Below are 20120 nucleotides of genomic sequence, written 5' to 3'. Positions count from 1 at the left end.
GTGATATTTTAGGAGCTGATAATGTGGCTACTGGTTCTTGTAATTTATTTTACAGGCGTTCTGGATGAGCTCACATGGGAGTTGGCACCATTGCTGAAATGCCCATCGAGAATGAGACTGAGCATAGTCCGTTCTGTAAGATGACTTTTTCGTCTCAATGGAAAAAACAAAATTAAACTTCAGATTTACCACAAGCAAATTATTATTTAAAACCTGATCATATCTAACTAACTAAGGTAAATTGAACAGTAACTAAATGCTTGATCAAATGATGTGTTTAGAGTAATGATTCGATTAAATTATAATAATTGTTTAAATATTGAAAAAGAAACATAGATTTTGGGCTAGATTACGAGCGGAGCGTGATCTTTTGCGTGGAAGCGGCGTCAGCTTTTTGAGCACGTTGGAAATATTAAGTGTATTACAAATTGAAAGGAAACTCATTCTCTTCCTCACCCTATTTTAGTTTGTAAGCTCTGTAGTGTGCAAATCTTTACAAAATTACTCTGGGATTAGAGATGCAATTTCATATACAGCCATGGAACCCCCATTTTCAGCCGATTTTACAAAAAAACAAGTTCGCTTTGTATTTTGTACTTTTAAGTACACATTTCTTGCTTTTTTAGCACATCCAGTGAACTTAAATTACAATTTACGCTGTGCATAGTTAATACAATTTATTTCGGTGTAATTTACCTGCAAATTTTACGGTTTTGATAAAATACGATTTTTTGTGCACAATTTTGTTACGATTTTTGATGCACTTTAAAGGGACAGTCTACACTAGAATTGTTATTGTTTTAAAAGATAGATAATCCCTTTTTTACCCATTCCCCAGTTTTGCATAACCAACACAGTTATATTTATATATTTTTTACCTCTGTGATTATCTTTTATCTAAGCCTCTGCAAACTGCCCCTTTATTTCAGTTCTTTTGACAGACTTGCAGTTTAGCCAATCAGTGATAGCTCCCAGGTAACTTCATGTGCATGAGCACAGTGTTATCTATATGAAAAACATGAACTAACACCCTCTAGTGGTGAAAAACCTGTTAAAATGCATTCTTAAGAGGCGGCCTTCAAGGTTTAAGAAATTAGCATATGAACCTCCTAGGTTAAGCTTTCAACTAAGAATATCAAGAGAACAAAGCAAAATTGGTGATAAAAGTAAATTGGAAAATTGTTTAATATTACATGCCCTATCTGAATCATGAAAGTTTGTTTTGGACTAGACTGTCCCTTTAACAATACAACAAAATCAAGGTATTTTTATATCCCAAGCTTTCAACACTCTTCTGAAAAGGAGACCTGTGAGGTCTTGAAAACTTATGATATAAAAAAATTGATTTTGTTGGTCCAATAAATGTATCAAAATCTACTAAAAGACCCCCTACCCCACTTCATTAACCTTCATTATTACTTAACCCAACATATAACAATGAGAATCCCTCAAGCACACAAGTTTCAAGGATATAAAACCCAAAAATATTATTTTGTGACAAAGCATACGATTTTTAAAAGGTTTTAATTTACTTCTATTAAATTTACTTCTATTAAATTTACTTTGTTACCATGATATTCTGTGTAGGTTTCTGGTGCACTATATGACAGGAACTAGTGCTGCCCTCTAGTGCTCTGGCAAATGGATAATATTCTTGCAAAGCTGCTGTCCTATAGTGCTCCAAATATGCACACACTCCTGAACTTAAAGAACTACTCAATGCAGATTAATTAACAAGTGCATAATAAAAGTATTTAACACCTACTCTGAATTTCAAATTAGCAGTAGATTTTTTTCTAAAAAATGTATTTATTATTCCATTTTCCGCCCTCCCCTGTATCACGTGACAGACATCTGCCAATCACAGACTAGTATACAGTACGTATAGCCTGTGAGTGCACATGCCCAGTATGAGCTTGTTCCCCAGCAAGTGTGAATATAAAAAAGACTGCGCAAAATTTGGTAATGGAAGTTAATTGGAAAGTGTCTTAAACCGGCATGTTCTTTCTTAATCATATTCGTTTATTTTAACTTGAGTGTCCCTTTAAAGAAACAGTAAAGTCATAAGTAGACATTCCTGATTTAAAAAAGCCATACAATTTTAAACAACTTTCCAATTTACTTCTGATATTTAAGTTGCTTCCTTCTCTTGTTATCCTTTTCTGAAATGTTTATCTAGGTAAGCTCAGGAGAAGCAAAGAACCTAGCTTCTAGTTGCTGATTGGTGGCTGCATATATATATACCTATTGTCATTGGCTCACCCATGTGTTCAATTCAGTTTGAAAGTTAGAAACCAGTAGTGCATTGCTGCTCCTTTAACAAATGATACCAAGATAATGAAGCAAATTTGATAATAGAAGTAAACGGGAAAGTTGTTTAAAATTGTATGTTCTACCTAATTCGTGAAAGAAAAAATTTGGGTTTCATGTCTCTTTAAGTCCCTACTCTTCAACAAAGATTCTAAGTGAATGAATAGCATTTGATAATAGAAGTAAATTAGAAATGGCTAGATTACGATTTTTGCGGTATGAGTGAAAAAGCAGCATTAAGGCTCTTTTTCACTACCGCTGAGTCTTGTAGGTATATCTGTACCGCACACTTTTTTGGCCGTAACGCAACATAACTACCGCAGCTTTCAAAAAGTCCTTTTTAAATGGGACTTCCATAGTGCAGGTATAACGAGTTTTGCCTGGGAGGCCAAAAAGTGAGCGGTACAGCCTATACCGTCAAGATTCTAAAGTCAGTAGTTATGAGTTTTACGCTACAAATCTGTAGCATAAAAGTCATAACTAAAGTGCTAAAAAGTACACTAACACCCATAAACTACCTATAAACTCCTAAACCGAGGCCCTCCTGCATTGCAAATAATAAAATAATTAACCCCTAATCTGCTGCTCCGGACATCGCCGCCACTAAAATAAACATATTAACCCCTAAACCGCTGTACTCCCACATCGCAAACACTAAAATTCTATTAGCTGATTGGAACAGCCAATAGAATGCAAGCTCAATCTTATTGGCTGATTGGATCAGCCAATATGATTGAAGCTCAATCCTATTGGCTGATTGCAACAGCCAATAGGATTTTTTCACCTTTAATTCCGATTGGCTGATTTCAATTGGCTGGAATTCAAGGGACGCCATCTTGGATGACATCCCTTAATGGAACCTTCATTCTTCGTTAGCCGTCGGAAGAAGATGATGCTCCGCGCCGGATGTCTTAAAGATGGAGCCGCTTCGTGCCGGATGGACGAAGATAGAAGATGCCGTCTGGATAACTTCTGCAAGCTTGGATGAAGACTTCGGCCCGCTTGGATGAAGACTTTTGCCGGCTTCGCTGAGGACTTCTGCCACTTCGTTGAGGATGGATGTCGGGTCTTCAAAAACTGTAAGTGGATCTTCGGGAGTTAGTGTTAGGTTTTTTTAAGGGTTTATTGGGTGGGTTTTATTTTTTGTCCCACAAAAGGCCCTTTTAAGGGCTATTGGCAGTTTAGTTTAGGCTAGGGGAGGTTTATTTTGGGGGCTTTTTTATTTTGATAGAGCTATAAGATTAGGTGTAATTAGTTTAAATATTTGATAATTCCTTTTTTATTTTGTGTAATTTAGTGTTTGTTTTTTTGTAATTTAGTTAATTGTATTTAATTAATGTAATTTATTTAATTGTAGTGTAAGGTTAGGTGTTAGTGTAAGACAGGTTAGGTTTTATTTTACAGGTAAATTTATATTTATTTTAAATAGGTAGCTAGTAAATAGTTAATAACTATTTACTAACTAGTCTACCTAGTTAAAATAAATACAAACATACCTGTAAAATAAAAATAAAGCCTAAGATAACTACAATGTAACTATTAGTTATATTGTAGCTAGCTTAGGGTTTATTTTACAGGTAAGTATTTAGTTTTAAATAGGAATAATTTAGTTAATGATAGTAATTTTTATTTAGATTTATTTTAATTATGTTCAAGTTAGTGGGTTTTAGGGTTACGTTTGGGTTAAATTTAGGGTTAGACTTAGGGTTAGGGGTTAATAACTTTAGTATAGTGGTGGCGACGTTGGGGGCGGCAGATTAGGGGTTAATAAGTGTAGGTAAGTAGCGACGACATTGGGGATGGCAGATAAGGGGTTAATAAGTGTAATGTAGGTTGCGGCGATGTCGGGGGTGGCAGATTAGGGTTTAATAAGTATAGGTGGTTGGCAGCAACATTGGGGGCAGCAGATTAGGTGTTAATAAGTGTAGGTAGATGGCGGCGACATTGGGGGCGGCAGATTCGAGGTTAATAAGTGTAGGTATGTGGCGGCGACATTGGGGGTGGCAGATTAGGGGTCAATAAGTGTAGGTATGTGGCGGCGACATTGGGGGCGGAAGATTAGGGGTTAATTAATATAATGTTGGTGTCGGCAATGTCGGGGCGGAAGATTAGGGGTGTTTAGACTCGGGGTTTATGTTAGGATGTTAGGTGTAAACATAAATTTTCTTTCCCCATAGGAATCAATGGGGCTGCGTTACGGAGCTTTACGCTCCTTTTCTTGCAAGTTTAAGGGTTTTTTCAGCCGACTCTCCCGATTGATGTCTATGGGGAAATCGTGAACGAGCACGTAAAACCAGCTCAAAGCAGCGCTGGTATTGGAGTGCGGTATGGAACTCAAATTTGCTCAACGCTCACGTATTGCCTGCTAACGCCTTGGTTTATGAAAACCTGTAATAGCAGCGCTCAGGGCCGTCTTTAACACAGGGCAAAAGGGGCAGCTGCCCAGGGTCCAGTCTTTGTTGTGGGGCCCAAGTGTCCTAAAAAACAATTTAAAAAAAAAATGTTTTTTTGGTTCATGCCAGACTGCTGATGTCAGTCCTAATACTTTCACAGTCAAAAGTTCTCTGCTTATATTTATTTGTGAGAAACTGTGCCAGACCGTGCCAGTATCATGTAACATGCCAAGCTAGTGCCATGTGCTATTTTAGGTGTGCACTGTGCAGCACTGAATGCTAATCCCTAACTCGGCATCCAGCCAATCCCACTGCATAAGAAAAGGTCCTGCTGGGGATACCACTGTTACCAGGTAACTGCTCTGGTGGTGGGGATTGTTCTGGGTAGGGCTGACTATAGGCGCATGCAGCAGAAAGCTTGAGCGGCAGGCACGTGAGGATTTGAACATCTGTGCTGCTGCAGACACTGCTCTCTTCAGTCTTGAGGCACACATACATTGTATTTTTAATATTGGATTATATAGAGTGTGTGCATACATTTGTGTGTGCTCTGTAGTGTGTGTTTGTGTGTACATATGTATGCTCTGGAAAGTGTGTGTATACATGTGTATGCTCTGGAGAGTGTGTGTTTGTGTGTACATGTGTATGCTCTGGAGAGTGTGTGTTTGTGTGTACATGTGTATGCTCTGGAGAGTGTGTGTTTGTGTGTACATGTGTATGTGTATGCTCTGGAGAGTGTGTGTTTGTGTGTACATGTATATGTGTATGCTCTGGAGAGTGTGTGCTTGTGTGTACATGTATATGTGTATGCTCTGGAGAGTGTGTGTTTGTGTGTATATGTGTATGTGTATGCTCTGGAGAGTGTGTGTTTGTGTGTACATGTGTATGCTCTGGAGAGTGTGTGTTTGTGTGTACATGTGTATGCTCTGGAGAGTGTGTGTTTGTGTGTACATGTGTATGTGTATGCTCTGGAGAGTGTGTGTTTGTGTGTACATGTATATGTGTATGCTCTGGAGAGTGTGTGCTTGTGTGTACATGTATATGTGTATGCTCTGGAGAGTGTGTGTTTGTGTGTATATGTGTATGTGTATGCTCTGGAGAGTGTGTGTTTGTGTGTACATGTGTATGTGTATGCTCTGGAGAGTGTGTGTTTGTGTGTACATGTGTATGTGTATGCTCTGGAGAGTGTGTGTTTGTGTGTACATGTATATGTGTATGCTCTGGAGAGTGTGTGTTTGTGTGTAAATGTATATGTGTATGCTCTGGAGAGTGTGTGTTTGTGTGTACATGTGTATGTGTATGCTCTGGAGAGTGTGTGTTTGTGTGTACATGTGTATGTGTATGCTCTGGAGAGTGTGTGTTTGTGTGTACATGTATATGTGTATGCTCTGGAGAGTGTGTGTTTGTGTGTAAATGTATATGTGTATGCTCTGGAGAGTGTGTGTTTGTGTGTACATGTATATGTGTATGCTCTGGAGAGTGTTTGTGTGTACATGTATATGTGTATGCTCTGGAGAGTGTTTGTGTGTACATGTGTATGTGTATGCTCTGGAGAGTGTGTGTTTGCGTGTACTTGTGTATGTGTATACTCTGGAGAGTGTGTGTTTGCGTGTACATGTGTATGTGTATGCTCTGGAGAGTGTGTGTTTGTGTGTACATGTGTATGTGTATGCTCTGGAGAGTGTGTGTTTGTGTGTACATGTATATGTGTATGCTCTGGAGAGTGTGTGTACATGTGTATGTGTATGCTCTGGAGAGTGTGTGTACATGTGTATGTGTATGCTCTGGAGAGTGTGTGTTTGTGTGTACATGTGTATGTGTATGCTCTGGAGAGTGTGTGTTTGTGTGTACATGTGTATGTGTATGCTCTGGAGAGTATGTGTTTGTGTGTACATGTGTATGTGTATGCTCTGGAGAGTGTGTGTTTGTGTGTACATGTGTATGTGTATGCTCTGGAGAGTGTGTGTTTGTGTGTACATGTGTATGTGTATGCTCTGGAGAGTATGTGTTTGTGTGTACATGTGTATGTGTATGCTCTGGAGAGTGTGTGTTTGTGTGTACATGTGTATGTGTATGCTCTGGAGAGTGTGTGTACATGTGTATGTGTATGCTCTGGAGAGTGTGTGTTTGTGTGTACATGTGTATGTGTATGCTCTGGAGAGTGTGTGTTTGTGCATACATGTGTATGCTCTGGAGAGTGTGTGTTTGTGTGTACATGTGTATGTGTATGCTCTGGAGAGTATGTGTTTGTGTGTACATGTGTATGTGTATGCTCTGGAGAGTGTGTGTGTATATGGGTTAGGGGAGTTTGTTATGTTAGGCATTCCCTTGGTATTCATGAAAGTGCTAATTTTGCTGTACAGTGGCTCTCTAAACAATAAATATGTAGTGAGTATCCCAAAACTGGTGAGATGCTTTTAGGGTGGCGCAAAATAAATTTTTGCAACGGGGCCCTGTAGACATTAGGTCCGAGACTGACTTTTACTATGCAATGCCGTGCATTGCATTAAATATTTATGTACTTAAATAAATTAAAAACCAACATTTAATTAGTTAATTAATTAATTAGTAAATATTTTAAATGAATCCACAGTGGAAGAATTTATATATTTATTTACTTATTAGCACTGCTTAGGTCCAATTTCACATATTGCAATTTTTTTCCTATTTTTTTGAAAATGATTAGCCCAACAGTGGATGATCCACTGCTGGGCTAATCATTTAAAAAAAAAATTTATAAAATAAATTGTTTTTTTTTTTTTTTTGGTATATTGGGATGGAGAGCGAAATTGCATGGGGGGGGGGGCAAGAAAATGTTTGCCCAGGGTCCAGTCAATATTAAAGATGTCCCTGGCAGCGCTATAGGGATATGAGCGGTGGAAATAACTTGCAAGTTAGTACCGAACCGCTCATAACGCAAAACTCGTAATCTATCCAAAAGTTATTTAAAATCACATGCTCAGTCTGAATCATGAAAGAAAAAAATAAATCTCATGTCCCTTAAAAGGGACACAAAAGCTGCAATGAGAAACTAGTCTAAATCATTGGAACATTTCAAACTATTGCTTATAAAAATATGTGTATTTAACTCCTACTGCAGATGCTGAGCTGAACACAGCAGGTGATTGTTGGGTATGTAAATATCCTGCCCTGATTAGCTTTATAGCCATGTTCAGTTTAGGAGCAGTAGTGCGTTTCTAGTATTTTGCTTTCACTTCTACAAATCAGATTCCAGATGGGAGGGCTTATTGTTAGAACTGGTCTCTTCACACACTTCTAAATGGTGATGGTAGCCACAAATAAATAGGAGCTGTTGATATGTAGGTGCCAGTAACTCTGCTCCACCTTAATGTCAGTCAAAAGAACACTAAAGTTAAGACTAAACTTTCATGATTCATAGCCTGCAATTTTATAAAACTTTCCATTATTTTCAGAATAAAGAATAAAAATTTGTGGCAACTGTTTGCAACAATGATCCTTCACATATTTTTGCACACAACTGCCATCAAATGCTATAACCACATGCACACTCCTGATCCTACCTTTGTTGAAAAGCATACCTAGGTAGGTTCAGGTGCTGGGAACAAGCTGCTGGTTGGTGGCTGCACATAAATGCCTCTTGTTATTAGTTTACTGATGTGTTCAGCTAGCTCCCAGTAGTGCAATGATCCTTCATAAACAAAGGATATTAAGAGAACAAAGCAAAAATGATAATAGAACTAATTGGGAAGTTTGCTCTACCTTAATCATAAAAGTTGAATTTTGATTTGTTCCTTTAGGAAGACTCTGTTTACTGTTGTCTGGAAACCTACAATTAGTTACAGAAGGTGAAGATAATGCGTGATAGGAACAGTGTGTTAGATACATTAGACATTCTATAATGAACAGTCAGAAGGACCTTAATGAACAGTCCTGGCAATATTAGGCTTTGTTTAATGGTGTCTTGTCAAATAGATGGTTAAATGATTCTTCTTGTGACTAACATTAGTGAAACAGATAAAGGTTTCTTAGAACATTGTGTACCTTAGAGTACTATTTCAGATACTAGCTGCTGGCCGGATTGTTGATCTTTATTAATAGTATCAGCTAATTGCAGTAATGATTACTCTGAGTGACAGTGAGTGCACTGTTAGGTCAATTAGATAAATGATATAACCCACATTCATATTAAAATAAAGTGAGTGGGTCTCAGTATAACCCAAAACTTTATAGATTCAGTGAGAAATATGTTTTTATTTTAAAATACTTCATTTTGCTAAGAACGTATTAAAGAGATTAAGGTGCTCAAACTTGTTCTTTGCTCTGGAGAGTTTTTCAATATACTGTATATTTCACTGCTTATTTATTGAATTAAAAATAGATGTTCCTCTGTTGAAAAAACAAAAAAGATGGAAGAATATGGGGCTCATTGCACTCCTTCCTTAAACAAGAGTAAATAAGTTAAAACATTAAGGGCCAGATTACAAGTGGAGTGCAAAATATCGCTTGAGAGCAAGCAATATTAACGCTCCACTTTGTAAAACTAGCACACAATAGTGTGTGCTGGTATTACAAGTAAATCGTAATGCGAATGTGAGCATCAGAACCACGCGCAGCGAAGAGGGTAAGTAGCCCAGCGATGGTTAGCATTTTTAAATATATATGTATATAATTATATACAGTTCAAGCAGAAAAATAACGGCACCCTCCAGGACAATTAAAACAAATCTTCTTTATTGGTCACATTAAAAAACCCAAAGGTACAACAGCCAGAGCACGGGGGGTGATTATTCATTTTCAATCATAGGTCCATCAGTTTCATGACTGGGAGGCAACTTACAAGTATTGATGTGAATGGGAATGGTAATAGCCTGTATCACTGACATACCTCATAGACGTTATTACAGTCTCATTCCAGTAAGTTTTACTCATAGCAATGTAGTCTCGAGACTGCAGAATTAAATGTTTGTGATACGTATCACGATCACCGCAAATCCCTATACCATACAGTCTATGGTTTATTCCTATTTCAACTCTGGCACGGATCAATTACTTTTTACATTATCTTATAAAATGTCAACACTTCTTTTTCAGTGCAATCCCAATGCTGCAGACTTACTGTCTTAGAGCTATATCTCATGGTCACCGCAAATCCTATTGTGTTTACTATGCGGTCCCTTTATTTCTTAACTTTGACACAAATTCAGTACACAGACAGTATCTGGAGTATTTTATAGTTAGACCTGTAAAGTCCCAAGTCACTTGTGGAATAACTCCATCAAAAATATCACTATCACAATCCAGATCTGATTTTAAAAAAGGGAGAGTATCATTTTAATTGGACGCATACTGCACTGCTTGCTTAAATTTGTCTTTAAATTGATATTAAACAGTGCTCTTTTGGTAAAAACATATGTTAAATCAAAGTAAACCTAGAAACAGATTGTGTAAAAAACAACAAACAACTTACTTGCTTTCGTGCATAATGAGCACCTAGAAATTCTCATTGTAGCCACAGTGTGATATGGGAGCTGACATCTTTGAAACTTAGGTTACATTCGGGATAATCTAGCAAGTTTGACTCCCTGTTATCTAGTCTATTCACTTAGGGGTAGATTTATCAAAGCCATTCTCCTTTAATTCCGTCCAAAATAGTGCATATGAACTGATCGTCATATTCATCAAAGCACTCTACGCCTATAATTGCGCAAATCTGAAAGAAACTTCTTCGCACTCCACTTGCATTCGCCTAGGCGCACGGGCGCGCTCCCAAGTGCAACAATATACATTAGAAATAGGCTAAATTTAACAGCCCGACCTACAAATACGCCCAGTTTCTTATTTATCATTGCTTTGCGCCGATAGGGAACTGAAATTTCGGCTTCAATTGAGTGTTGTATATTTTGCCATACAGACTGAGGCGAACACTATTATAATACATGCTTTTACATCTTGTGATGCAATACTTTCTCCTTTTAACTAATTTTTCAAAGGCTCAGCACCAAGAAGAGACTGTTATTGCCAGAAATGTGCGCTTCCACAGGTGCATATGGGTACCAACAGTTTTATATATATATATATATATATATATATATATATAGTGATGTCGCGAACCTAAAATTTTGCGTTCGCGAACGGCGGACGTGAACTTCCACAACTGTTTGCGAACGGGCGAACCGGGCGAACCGCCATAGACTTCAATAGGCAGGCGAATTTTAAAACCCACAGGGACTCTTTCTGGCCACAATAGTGATGGAAAAATTGTTTCAAGGGTACTAACACCTGGACTGTGGCATGTCGGAGGGGGATCCATGGCAAAACTCCCATGGAAAATTACATAGTTGATGCAGAGTCTGGTTTTAATCCATAAAGGGCATAAATCACCTAACATTCCTAAATTGTTTGGAATAACGTGTTTAAAACATCAGGTATGTACACTACTGTTACACCAGATATGAGTTGCACTGGGGTGACACCGTGCCCTGGCAGGCACTGAAATGCACATGTGTGAAGGAAACTGACTGCTATTATTTAACACAGTCAAAAAAGTGTTGTTGTTTTTAAATCTACACTACTGTTACACCAGATATGAGTTGCACTGGGGTGACACTGTGCCCTGGCAGGCAGGCACTAAAACGCACACGTGTGAAGGAAACTGACTGCTATTATTTAACACAGTCAAAAAAGTGTTGTTTTTTTTAAATCTACACTACTGTTACACCAGATATGAGTGGTGGCACTGGGCAAGTGGGCACAGTATACGCTGTTAGCCTGACACACACGCTGGCAGGCAGGCAACTGCAATTAGATTACACAGAAAAAAAAAGCAGCCCTAAAAAGGGCTTTTTGGGGTGCTGTCCTTACAGCAGAGATCAGATGAGTCCTTCAGGACTGTAGTGGACACTGAATACACTAGATTAGCTATAGATTTCTCTACTAAATCAGCAGCAGCTACACTGTCCCTCCTCTCATTAACAATGCAGCTTCTGAATGAATCTAAAATGGATGCTGTCCAGGAGGTAGGTGGGTCTGGGAGGGAGGGTCTGCTGCTGATTGGCTGGAATGTGTCTGCTGACTGTGAGGTACAGGGTCAAAGTATTACTCAATGAGAACGAATAGGGGGCGGATCGAACATCGCATAACTCAGCGAACGCAAACATGTTATGTTCACCGGGAACTATTCGCCGGCGAACAATTCGTGACATCACTATATATATATCGATATATTGATATATTTATGTTTCCGATCTTAAAGGGACACTAAACCCAAACATTTTCTTTCATGATTCAGGTAGAGAATACAATTTTAAGCAATATTCCAATTTACTTCTATTATCTAATTTGCTTCATTCTTTAGGTATCCTTTGTTGAAGAAATAGCAATGTACATGGGTGAGCCAATCGCACAAGGCATCTTACTGCAGCCACCAATCAGCAGCTACTGAGCCTATCTAGATATGCTTTTCAGCATAGGATATCAAGAGAATGAACCAAATTTGATAATATTATTTATTTATTTATAAAATATTTTACCAGGAAGGATACATTGAGATTTCTCTCGATTTCAAGTATGTCCTGGGTCCACAAAACATTGCATTGATACAGTAGGGTACAATAAAATTAAAAAACAATAATAATACACAATATATGCAAAATTTTTACATAGAACAGGTAGGAAATATATAATCAACCATGACAGGTGCATTCTGTTTTGAGATATGTAGAGAGGGATCTCTTAAAGGATATTAGGCTTGGGGAAGGTTTGAAAGTGTGCGGGAGGTCATTCCATAACTGTGGTGCTCTGTAGGAAAAGGAGGATTGAGCTGCTTTCTTTTTGTATTGAGGCAAGCTAAATAATGTGCTGGTACTGGATCGGAGGTTATAGGAGGTGGGAATAGCTGGACAGAGCATTCTGCTCAGGTAGGGTGGGAGCTTCCCAGAAAGGCTCTTAAACACAAGGCAGGAAAGATGGAGGGTGTGCCTGGATTCCAGCGACAGCCAGTTTAGTTCTTTTAGCATGTCACAATGGTGGGTCCTGTAGTTACATTGTAGCACAAAGCGGCAGAATGAGTTATACAATGTATTAAGTTTATTTAGGTGAGTTTGCGGTGCAGGTGCATATACTACGTCCCCGTAATCCATGATAGGCATCAGCATTTGCTGTACAATCTTTTCCTTTACTGTAGGGCTGAGGCAAGATTTATTTCTGTACAGGGCACCTAATTTTGGATAAAGTTTTGATGCAAGTTTTTCTATGTGGGGGCCAAAAGATAGATTAGGGTCTAAGAACATACCCAAGTATTTGAAAGAGTGGACTGCAGTAAGCGTGCAATTGGATTTTGTTTTGATGCGTAGGTGGGAATTTGTAATTTGTGTAATTTAGAAAGTTGTTTAAAATGACATGCTCTTTCTAAATCATTAAAGAAAAGATTTGGGTTTTATGATCCTTTAAATTATCAACATATGGCAAAGACAGCACAGAAACATTATGTAATATAAATATAAGCTAAATAGTTACCTAAAAAACGCTTTTTTAATAATCAAAACATGGCGGCGTAAATATTTCTAGGGATGTACTGTGATAAATACGGAGTAAATAGGGAGTAAATGCTTTTTCCGACAGGCGAAATTTATCATTATTACACCCGAGTTCGCCTGCGCAAAGTTACGTCTAGCTAGTGTGCAGTTACAGGCGAAGCACATACAGAGTTCGCCTAGCCATTGATAAATCTAGCCCTTAATAGTAACCAGGCTAGAAGTTTTATGACTTCAGGCTAAGATAAACCTTCCTGCAGAGGCCACTCCTCCTTGTAAGGCTGTGACAGGAAGTAATGTACACTGCATAAATGTAGGGGGAAAAAGAAATAAAAGGTAAAATACATTTAAATATATGAATAAAGTTAAGGAAACAAAGGAATGGGAAGCCTTATTCCAAAATGCGGATAAAGGTCTCCTGAGTGTAGACCTGAAAGAAAATATAACCAAAACAATTTATAGATGGTATTTGAGACCCATGAGAACAGCGCATATACACCCACAAGGAAGTAGAATGTGCTATAGAGGCTGTGGAGAAATAGGTACATATAGGCACATGTCGTGGGACTGTAGAGAGGTGGTAGGGATATGGAGACAACTATCTACCTTTCTTAGCCAGATTCTAGATGAAACTATAGTGCTCACGATTCAACACGCCCTTTTACATGAACATTTCAGCAGGTACAATAAATTTATCAATACATTTATTAGAATTTTGTGCACGGTCACAAGGATGTGCATAGCCAGATACTGGAAAATTGGTGCCCCCACATGGGCAGAGATATTCAATAAAATCCAACATACATATACTATCTATGATTTAGCCTCAGGAATATTAGATAACAAAGAAATAGTGCAAAAAGTGTGGTATTACTGGATAAGTAAATAGGTCTTATACTCATGGTAAGAGATGAGAGGTCTGGATCTGGATAACAATTAATAATACGTCATAATCTACTAATGTTACGACAATCAAAAAGCAAAAGAGGTCGTCACTCCCCCTATACCCCCCCCATATAGATTATTGATCGACTTAATTATTATCTTTCCCCGTCCCTCCCCTTATATCTTCAATCTTCCTTCTCTTTCTGCTGTTTTATTATATTCTGGTTTATTTACCCTTTCCTCCTCCTGTTATTGTAATCTTGGAAACTAGAAATGGTTAAACATTGATTATTGAATAGGATATGTTCAATTGAATAAAGTTAGAATATTTGAGGAATAACCGCTCAGAAGACACAATAGTACTGAGATTAACACTCAACAGAGAATAATAAGGAGAGAACTAACGTGTTAAGACTAATGGACCTAGTCTTATTGCCAACAGATGCTATATCAAATATCGGAACATCTATATTTAAAAATATATCAGTACTGGAACTCTCTTCTTGAGACCACAAGGTCAATTGTTGGACATTAATGCAAACTTGTTCTCCAGATCACCTTCTGGCAGTGATGAGGGGAGGGAAGGTTGTTATTGTTACTGTTTTTACTGTTTCATGATATTTTGTATTTTCAAATATAATAAAAATTATTTAAACATAAATATATGAATAATACCTATTGCAATGATTTATGTTAAGTATAAGACTTAGTGCTTTTTATTACAACACTGAAACCGACAGTTTAACATCCCTTTAATATTTATGTTGGGACATGACAATTTGCCTTTATACTAATTTTGATTAATTTCTTGCAGTTGGGAAGCCAATCAAACTGAAAAAGAATCACAACCCCTCAGAGGAGGAAGTTGACAGAATGCACGGCGTCTATATTGAAGAGCTCTGCAAACTGTTTGAGGAGCATAAAACCAAATACAATGTCCCAGCTGACAGACACCTAACGTTTATATAAAAGGAAATGTGTGAATAAATTGTACCGTTGTTTATATTACTAATGTTTTTGTATTTGCAGTCCCATATGCAATCATGATTTATAATCAAATCAGAATTGTTAGCTCTTTAATGGCAATAAGAAAAAGGCTGCATTTCAATTGGTGAATTACAGTAATGAATATTAACTCTGAAAGGACATTACAATTATAGCGATCTTGATATGTTTTAAAATCAGGTCTAGAATCTAGCACTCCTATTACAAGTTGATACGCGCAAAAGGCGAAGTTAGAATATCGAGTTAACTTATTCCCCCGAAGAAGTCAATGGAGCAAAAAAGTGGGGAAAAAACCAAACACCCATTGCATATTTTCAAGTGTGTTAACCTGACATAAAATATTAATATTTCACATTCCAATGTTCTTCACATAACTGAATGATTTCTATTTATTTACAAATATTTATTTCTACATATAGCTGATGGTAATTTGGTACAATATATATTTATATATATTTGATTATTTATAGGTATAGATATATAGACAGGTATATATAGGAATATCTATTTATAAATACATAGACCATATTATGCTATGTGCAGAACATTGGAATGTGAAATATTTACAGTATATACACAGTTAAACATTTTATTAACTATGCATATTGCATACATATGCTTTTACATGGTTTTATTTACTTAAAGGAACATGAAACCCAAAAATGTTCTTTCATGATTCGGATAGATGATGAAATTTTAAACAACTTTGCAATTTACTTCTATAATTTAATTTGCTTCCTTCCCTTGTTATCCTTTGCTGAAAGATTTATCAAGGCAAGCACAGGAGCAGCAAAGAACCTAGGTTCTCCCTGCTGATTGGTGGCTGCATATATATACAGATTGTCATTGGCTCGCCCATGTGTTCAGTTAGAAACCAGTAGTGCATTGCTGCTCTGTCAACAAATGATACCAAGAGAATGAAACAAATTAGATAATAGAAGTAAAGTAGAAAGTTCTTTAAAATTGTATTCTCTATCTAATAACACCTGTAATCAGTGCAGCGAGTCGATTAACTTCGAGGTTGTGCGCTATACAAGTATCCAATTATCCAATAATATCTAAATCATGAAAGAAAATGTTTTGGTTTCATGTCCCTTTAACTGCAAAGGGCTCCAATTCACTTATATATGTGTAGATATGTATATGTAGTGTTGTGTTTTTATGTGTATATATATGTCTGTAAATACATATATACACATTAATACATACATATATACATGTATACACACATATAAACATACACACACATATAAATATATATACATATATACACATTAATACATACATGTATACACACATATAAACATACACACACATATAAATATATATACATATATACACATTAATACATACATACATGTATACACACAAATAAACATACACACACATATAAATATATATACATATATACACATTAATACATACATACATACATACATACATAAATGTATACACACATATAAACATACACACACACATATAAATATATATATATATATATATATATATATACACATTAATACATACATACATCATACATACATACATACATACATACATGTATACACACATATAAACATACACACATATATATATATATATATATATATATATATATATATATATATATATATATATATATAAAATTGTATTATTAAGGTGTATGAAAAATCATAACAAAATTGTTCACCAAAAATCGTATTTTATAAAAAAAAATGTATGTAAATTACACAGGAATAAATCGTATTAAATATGTACAGTGTAAATCATCATTTAAGTGCACTGGATGTGCAAAATAACACATAGCAATTCATGCCTATAAGTACAAAATAAATAGGAAATGCATATTTGGTAACCACTCATAAAAACTAAAAAGTATTATTCTTAGTACCGGATCATCCACTTTTTAAATAATAGAAAAAGGTAAATCATTTTAAAATGCCCTTTTTTAGATTTAAGCAAAGTGGTGAATTTGTACAATCGCTATTCACAAGGAACAGCTGGGGGATTCCTCCAGGTGGTCTAAGAGTATAATATCGTAATAAGAAGCACGCACTATATATGCTTAAAATTAAGGCTATACACAGAGGTTATAAGTATATAGATTTATTGTCTGATATGCACTATAAAATACAATATTAATAATACATTTGTCGACACATTAACATATTTTTTTTATTTTTTTTTAAAAACTGGACGTCCAATTTATCTGATTCTAAAAAGTCTCAGGGATCTGTGTTTCTTTTTAAAATACTGTGTGATTCGATTTCACAGCGGTATATATCACACTGTATTTATTTTTTAAAGATACTTTGTGTTCCTTCGGTATATATCACACTGTATTTCTTTTTAAAGATACTCTGTGTTCCTTCAGTGATTCAATTTTTTTAGGCGGTATGTATCACACAGTTGTGTTCCGCGGCACTCTCTAGATGTCGCAATGTCTTTGCATCTATGTGGTCACTTAGGTCTTAGGCTTACTTTTATTTTTCGTCCGGACTATCGGCTGTAGTCTCCGTTCTAGTTATTAGTTTTATTCTTGCTTTAGTCTTTTGTGTAGCTTTTTTCGTTTGTAGCAGCTGTATTTAATCCAAGCTATTCCACTCTACTTGTTTGAGAGTGAGTATTTTAAAAAGAAACACAGATAAATTGGATGTCCAGTTTTTAAAAAAAAAATGTTATGTTAATGTGTCGACACATGTATTATTAATATTGTATTTTATAGTGCATATCAGACAATAAATCTATATACTTATAACCTCTGTGTATAGTCTTAATTTTAAGCATATATAGTGCGTGCTTCTTATTACGATATTATACTCTTAGAGCACCTGGAGGAATCCCCCAGCTATTCCTTGTGAATAGCGCTTGTACAAATTCACCACTTTGCCGAAACCTATCATTCTTTTGGGATTGTTACTAGAGGGAATCCCTTGTACTTAGCAGAGGAGTGAGGACTCTAGTGCCAGCCTAGCATCTTACCTGTAAAACTAGTTGTACCTCTTTTTATAGACTGAGCGAGAGGGTCTTCCAGGTTTTTAACATATAAATTTTAAATACAAAAATACAAACAATTATCTATCAAGGTTTTACATAAAACCCTAAGATGGATCTTTTTGCTATAAGAGATGATATACTTAATGAAATTAATAAAGATACCATCATGATAGAAGAAGGGAGTAATACAGAAAATATGAGAGATACCAAAGATTTAATGTATGAGCTAGAAAAATTGATGGTTAAGGAACTAAAACAGAAAACAGGATGTGTCTATTTGGAAAAATATATTACGCAAAAGATGATACCAAGAGGGCTAAGGTTAGATAAAACATGTTCATTCGAATTGAATGAAACACATAAAGAAGAGTGGTTTACAGTCTTAGAGAGAGCCTGATTTGGGCTAATTGATATTATAAAAAAGCAAGAGCTCTAAGCCTTGAAGAAATTGATCAGAAAATTAAAAACATGAAAGATATTCTTGAGAACAGGAAAGACACTGATACATTTAGAGAAAGACAAAGAGAAATTATCACAACCTTAAATAACACAAAATCAGAAATACAAAAAATTAAATGGAAAAAAATTAAAAAGGGATGAACATGACTATGCAGGGACAACAGAAAATCAGTCAAGCACAGAACAGGGGGAAGAATACATAACTAGCCATCAACCAAAAGGTGGGCTGAAAGTAGAAGCAGAAAGGGAACAAGGAACAAAAATAGAAATTAATCAAGCACAAAGCCACCAACAATCAAGGGAACATAATAGTAATTATGTAAGGAACAGATGGATATCTAACTCCAGAAATTCAGAATGGGACTATAGGACACAAAGAAGAAAACAATATAATAGATATCAAGATTATGATAATTATCCCCATAATTACTATAACTATGAGCAAGGGAATAGAGGACAACAGTATAACACCTTCGATTACAGGCCTGAACGGAGATCATAGTACAACACATACTACAACAATAGAACTAGGGATAAAGATACACAAAGATCATAGCTAAAGGGAGATACAAATTGGAGAGTACCCCTGAGGAATAGGTGTCAACCACTGGAAAATATAAACACAAGATACATAGAGGATAGAGAGGAGGGGAATGATATAACACATCATTTTTTAGGGGTAACCCCAAAGTCAAGGAACACAAGAGATTTATTGACAAAAGAGGTATACCTGGCACCATTAATGAACACAAAAAAAGGCCACTAGAGGAAAAAGAGGAGGAAGGGGGAGAAATAACAAAAAGACAGAGAGAGAGGAGGGAGGTCTGGTAAACCAAGGAGTATTCAATATAAGTAAACAGGAACTCACAAAGGAGGAAGAAAGGGTACTAGTACTAAGATTATCATTTGCACCCACCACAAAAATGAATAAATTCGCGACCCATATCAATGTCCACCAATTTATACAAAAACTGACCCTGAAAAGACATTTTTTGAAACACCCGCTAGAAACAAATAGAAAAGTACCTAACACAATAAATATAGCCAAAAATGATACAAAAAACTATAAACACATAGAGTTAAAACCAAAATCCAGGTTTTATCCCACACAAGACAAGGGGAAGAATCTAGAACTCTTTGAAAAACTAGTCCTCAAGGACCTAGATAAATTTAATACAAATGATAGACAACATATGAATTTAATAAAAAACACGAAAATAATTCATTAAAACGACTAAGAGAGAACAAGGTTATTATAATTAAACCAGCAGACAAAGGGGGTGGTATAGTAGTGATGGATAGAGAGTACTACCTAAAAGAAGCGAACAGACTATTAGGGGACACTACAACAAAATACAACAGCTGATCACATAATTCTGAAAAGGAAATTAGAAGAAGCACGAAGTGAGGGAATATTAACCAAGAAAGAATTTGAATATCTGAATCCCACTTTCCCCAGAATACCCATTTTCTATTTTTTACCTAAAATGCACAAGAATCAAAAAACCCCGCCTGGCAGACCTATCATATCAGGGATAAATTCCCTGACCTCAAACCT

At 36.2% G+C, this 20120-nt stretch overlaps 1 protein-coding gene across 1 annotated transcript in view; it reads left to right on the top strand.

Annotated features, from left to right (window-relative positions):
- MOGAT2 (monoacylglycerol O-acyltransferase 2) overlaps positions 1–15470 on the top strand; it is a 233226-nt gene extending 217756 nt beyond the window's left edge. Inside the window, exon 6 of the mRNA XM_053705083.1 lies at positions 14916–15470. Coding sequence (XP_053561058.1) covers positions 14916–15070 — 155 coding nt within the window. The 3' untranslated portion in view covers positions 15071–15470. The remainder of the gene's footprint in view (positions 1–14915) is intronic.
- The last annotated feature ends 4650 nt before the right edge of the window (positions 15471–20120 follow it).

Source organism: Bombina bombina, chromosome 3 (genome assembly GCF_027579735.1).
Source record: "Bombina bombina isolate aBomBom1 chromosome 3, aBomBom1.pri, whole genome shotgun sequence".
Classification (NCBI taxonomy): domain Eukaryota; kingdom Metazoa; phylum Chordata; class Amphibia; order Anura; family Bombinatoridae; genus Bombina; species Bombina bombina.
Note: the sequence above shows the minus strand (reverse complement) of the source record. Positions and strands in the feature narration are given on the sequence as shown.